The 5617-nt window shown below is 48.0% G+C and overlaps 1 protein-coding gene across 1 annotated transcript; it reads right to left on the bottom strand.

Moving 5' to 3' along the window:
* On the bottom strand, positions 1-1158 carry CCL21 (C-C motif chemokine ligand 21). Its single transcript, XM_039875505.1, has 4 exons — positions 993-1158; positions 771-891; positions 508-678; positions 1-427 (listed from the first exon to the last, which is right to left on the bottom strand). The coding sequence occupies exons 1-4, from the start codon at positions 1057-1059 to the stop codon at positions 394-396; spliced, it is 393 nt and encodes a 130-aa protein (XP_039731439.1). The 5' UTR covers positions 1060-1158; the 3' UTR covers positions 1-393.
* Between the last annotated feature and the right edge of the window lie 4459 nt (positions 1159-5617).

The following is a 5617-nucleotide window of genomic DNA, read 5'->3' as shown; positions in this document are numbered from 1 at the left end:
TTACTAGGGTAGGAAGCCAAAACAGCTTTTTATTCAGGTAAGTATAAATCATATTTACAAGGAAGAGGTGGGGTGCAGTGAGGGGCAGGGTCAGATCCAGGGTCCCGGGTGACCTTTCCTCAGAGGGGACAGTCCTGCTGCCTCCTCTCACACTCTCTCCTCTGCCTTTCTGGGCCTGGCCTGGTGTGGGCAGCTCAGCCATGCGTGTAGCGCTGGGAATGCAGAAGGGATGGTTGACGCGGAAGAAGGGGTGAGGCAAAGCCAGCATGGAGTGGCTGCTCCGGGGCCCTTGAGTCCTCCCTCTCTCCTAGCCCGCTTCTTCCCCCTTGGATTGGGGCTCCAAACCCTGGTGAGGCTGATGGGGGCCTCCTGGGCTCCAGAGTGGTCACTGGGCTATGGCTTTTTTGGGGTCCGTGGCTTTTCATTCCTGGGAGGGGAGAAGAGGGGCTTGAGGGACTGAGCGAGGCTCCCCTTCACCCCCCTATCCTGTCCCTTCAGCTTCCTCACCTCTTACAGCCTTTGGATCCCTTTCCCTTCTTGCCAGACTTGTCCTTCTTACAGCGCTGGGATGATTTCTGTATGTTCAGCGGCATGTCCAGATGCTGCATCAACTGCTGCACCCAGGCCTCTTTAGGGTCTGCACACAGCTCTGGCTGAGAGCGCTTCCGAGGTGAGAACCTAGGGGTCCGGCGTTAGCAAGCCTGTCCTAGTGTTGCCCACCGCGCCACCCCCCCCAACTCAGCTGGACCCCACCCCTTACACCCACTCACAGGATAGCTGGGATGGGGCAGCCCAAGCTTGGCTCCTGCTTCCGGTAGCTGCGGACAACCGAGGTGGGAATCTTCCTTTCGCTGTACTTGAGGCAACAATCCTGTGCCCCTCCATCACTGCCTGCAGGGTGGAGTTCACAGGGAGCCAGGGGCTATTTATAGGCTCCCACCCAGGCCTCTCCAGCTCCTTGCCCCCAGCCTAGGAAGCTCCCTCCTTGGTACCTTGGGTCCGGGGGATGCAGAGGGCCATGACCAGGACAAGAAGGCTCAGAGCCAGTGACTGAGCCATAGCTGTGGCAGAGGGTGATTATGAGGCCAGAGCTGTGGGCAAGGTGGACAGCCAGCCGTAGGTTGGGGGGTCCTGCAGTGTGTGGGCTGGGACTGTTCTGCTGCCTATTTATGCAGGCACTTTCACCTCCCCCACCCCGCCTCTGACCAGGCAGGAATAAGGATCATCTTCTGTTTCCTTCCTAAAAGGCAGATAAATGTCTTGGCATGCAGCCTCACTAATATGTAAAAATGAAGACAGCCCCTTTCCTCAAAAGGGAAATATGAAAAAAATGCTCAAAATCACTAGTCTTTAGAGAAATGCAAAATAAAACCACAATGAGATATCACTTCACACCTGTCAGAATGGCTATCATCAAATAAAATCGAAAAATAAGTTGGCGAGGATGTAGAGAAAAGGGAACTCTCATGCACTGTTGGTGGGACTGCAAATTGGTTCAGCCACTATGGAAGACACTTTGGAGGTTCCTCAAAAAATTAAATATAGAACTATCTTATGACCTAACAATTGCACTTCTGGGTATTTATCCAAAGAAAATCAAAACACTAATTTGTTATGATCTATGCACCCCTATGTTCATTGTAGCGCTATTCTCAATAGCCAAGATATGGAAGTAACCTAAGTGCCCATCAATAGACGATTGAATAAAGAAGTTATGGTTCGTATATACAATGGAATATTACTCAGCCATAAAAAAAAAATGAAATCTTGCCATTTGCAACAACATGGATAGACCTAAGAGAGTATTATGCTGAGTGAAATAAGTCAGACAGAGAACGATAAATACCATATGATTTCGCTTATATGTGGACTCAAAGGAATAGAAGGAACAAACTAAACAAAAACAGACTCACGGATACAAAGAATAAACTGGTGATTGCCAGAGAGGAGGAAGGTTGGGAGGCTGGGTGAAAAGAGTGAAGGGATGAAGAAGTACAAATTAGTAGTTACAGAACCATCATAGGGATGGAGAGTACAGCAGAAGGAATATAGTCAGTAGTGTTATAATGGCGAGATGTAGAGCCAGATGAGAGCTAGAGTAATCAGGGGGCTCACTTCATAAATTATATACATGTCTAACCATTTTGGTACCATATACCCAAAACGAATATAAAATTAAAAGAAAGAAAGGAAACAGTCCCCAGGTCATGTGAGTCAGGTACCTCAGTCAGGCCCTCTTCATTCCCAGGCACCTTTTTGGTACGGGCCTCGCCACCCGTCCCCTGGACACACTGTGATTTCCTGCTCTCTGCACTTTGGGCTCCACTATCTCCCCCTCCTCCCAGCAAGCTGAGGACTGTTCTTAAAATGTAAATCTGATTGGATGGTAAGAGTTCTTTGTGCATTCTCGATAATAGACGCTCATCAGACATATGAATTGCAAATGTTTCCTCACATTCTGTGGGTTGTCTTTTCACTCTCTTGGTACTGTTCTTTGATGCACAAAATTTTAAATTTTGATAAAGTCCAGTTTATCTATATTTTTTCCTATCCTTTTGTTGTCGTATTTAAGAAACCATTGCCAAATCCAAGGCTATGAAGATTTCCCCTACGTTTTCCCCCCAGCTTTACTGAAGTATAATTGATGAATAAAATTGTATATATTTAAAGTATACAACGTGATGATTTTATATATGTATTGTTGCAAGAAAAGTGGCTACCGAAGTAACAGCCTCAAATGCATTTGTGTCTTTCCATTAATGCCACATTTATTGAGTGGAACCTTCTCAGATAAACCAATCAGGTGCCCACGTAGATAAACACAACACAAAGAGAGGGGAAGTATAGAGCCTTGCGCGACAGAGAGAAGAGATGAAGTCCTTACCGTCTCCAAAGTGAGCTCTCTTTACTGGTGGCGCAGAGAGCTGTGCGTCAGTCCAAATCCAGTGGCTATGAAGAGTCAGAAGGTTAGTTTTCTGCTCTTAGTGCCCCCCATCAGTGATGCTTTCGGGTTAGGCTTGAGCCTTGTCTGTTTAAGGTTCAGCTATATGGTAGCTTACTAGGTGGGATCCTTATGCTTATGGCTCCTGCAGATGGCGCTTATCCAGGACAGTCGTGGCTGACATTTCTGTGGTTTTGGGCTTTCTGGTTGGTTACACCCAAAGGGTATTCCCGTTATGAGCGCCTTGGTGCTCCTGGGTTCCCAGCTCAGCATTGAACCCTCCAGGGACAAGCCGCCCAGAGGACTGTGCAGCTGTTACTAAAGGAGCTACTGAGTTCCTAGAGTGCAGATGACCCACACCTTCCCAAGTGTGTGGTATCTGTATGCCTAGTGTAGTTGCAGACATTACTCCATGTGTAGCTACCTGGGGTTAGAGTTAGAGTTAGGACTATGCTTAGATTAGCATTGATGTAGTGGTTACAGTTGGATCCTGGTAAACGCAGGGCCACGTGAAGATTTTTAGGATAACACCCACCAGCATTACCTTGACAGAGTGTGTCTGTCTGGATTTCTCTTCCCTTCGATTCTGTCTGCTATGTCAGAGAGGCCTGGGGTCAGGACTCTGCAGTGAGGACACTCATGGGGATGGGGATGGGATGGATGTGTAGGTGAAGGATGGGCTGCTGAAGAGGACAGTGGACCTACTTGCTGACTATGACATTTCTTTAAAAGCATGCAGCCAAGTTGTTGAGACAAGGGGTATACCTGAGAATCCAAGACTATTCTTATTAAAGGATAAGCAATGGGATGGAAATGACAAACCGGAGTTTAGAGTAAGGATAACCAGGCCTGGCCTGAGATGGTCTAGCAGGCTTTATGGAAGAGAGTGACTTTGAAAATGAATTTGGACTGTATATTTGTTTGTGGGACTACAAGATGGACTGTGTCTGTTTGCATGTGTGCAAGCCTATCTTTGTGTCTGCGAGTGTGCTTGTACCTGTGTATGCTTGAGTGTGTCTGACTCAGGGTGTTCAAGAGTCTATGTAGGTACTGGACATGTCTCTTGGTACTCTGAAGTGGTTTCTGAGTGGCGTTGTTGAACCTGTGTCTTTCTGTTTATGTATTTGTGTGGTTGTTGTCTGTGTTTGTGTGTCTTTGACTGTGTGTGAGATTCTGCCTGTTCTCTCACTTAATCCTGCCTCTCTCGTTGATGCACCCCAGCTGCCAGCACTTTTTACCGCAAAGAATGGCTTCCCTTCCCTTCCCGCTGTCTGGATTCCCACAGGTCTGGCTGTCTGCCCAGGAACCTGCCCCTGTGGCCTCTGTAGAGGGCTTGACCTTGGGAGTGATACACTCTGGAAAGCCCCCAATATGATCCTTGCCTGGCCATGGACCCAGAGTAGTTACAGTGAGGACAAGGCGGGAAAGGGGGCCAGTTGGCAGCACCCACCCCTCCTTCTGGAAACAGAAATCTGCCTCTGTCCTCTTCCCAGGCCCCCTGTTTTATCCCCATGCTCTCATCCAGACCAAGTATTCAGGGTCCTGGCCTCACTGTCTCTGGGGATGAGAATGGATAGTCAGTTCTCTGTAAGCACAGCCAGACCTGCTAAGGATCTGGTCCTCTGTGTCCCCTAGTATCTTACATGTCTGCATTGTGCTCATTCCTCATATCCCTACCTGAACTCAGATTGTCCTCCCTTCTTTCCCGTCCCTGTAGTAGACACAAGAACTATTTTTGGCCTTTATTCTATGACAGCCTTGGGCTATGCAATAGGCTTCTGAGTCTAGGTGGAACTCTATACTTTGGATGGCTGGTAAAGAGCAGAGGCCAAACCCCTTCTCACCTGGTTTAGAAATCAGTGTCTCCATGAGCTTGATTCTTGTGCTCATCCTGTGTTCCTTGTCCTCCCTGCATGGGCTGCAGTGAGCAGGTATAAAAATGAAACAGCCGTGGTCCCTATCCTCTGGGATTCAGTTTTAACTGGAGAAGTGATTTAGTAGAGAAGCTACTCCCCCACTGCAGTTAGTCAGTTGTCTGGAATTGTGTAGTGCCCTCTGCAGGGATCAAGGGAAGGGCTCCAGAAAGTCAGAGTCATTCACCATGACATGATGATACTTCAGAGGGCCAGAGGTGAAGTCCAATGTTCCCAAGCAAGCACTGATATATTCTTAGCACCTACCAGCAATTCTGCAGTAGTAAATTCTTGAGTTTGTGTTCTCCACAAGGCTTTTAATTCTAATTTCACTTTTCTTGAACCAAGGGGTCGTTCCAAGGTTATGGGATCGGATGAGCAAGGCTTCATCACTCAACATCCTGCATGAAGTCACGGGCTCTGACTCTGTTTTCTCTCAGCCCTTGACTTTGCTGCGAATTGAGAAACCTGAAGGTCTTGATTCCAGCTTATCTCTCGTCCCCAACCCTTTGTTACTGGACTTTTGTCAGTGCTATGAACTCATGCTGCTTTGGGGCAGGTAGGAGCCTGTGGGGAACCATGGGAAAGGCCTGCTCCATATAAGTTAGGATGTGTGCACATTAACCTTGGCATCCCACCATACGCTGCAGTGACCTTTCTGGGTTGTTCCTTTCATTCTGGGCCTCCCCATCATCTCCTTTACTCTGTAGCTCTCTGCCCAACTCCCACCAGGTAGGGAGGATGTGCCTGTCACAAGACCTCC

The sequence above is a fragment of the Pteropus medius genome, unplaced genomic scaffold, assembly GCF_902729225.1.
Source record: "Pteropus medius unplaced genomic scaffold, Ma_sr-lr_union100, whole genome shotgun sequence".
Classification (NCBI taxonomy): domain Eukaryota; kingdom Metazoa; phylum Chordata; class Mammalia; order Chiroptera; family Pteropodidae; genus Pteropus; species Pteropus medius.
Note: the sequence above shows the minus strand (reverse complement) of the source record. Positions and strands in the feature narration are given on the sequence as shown.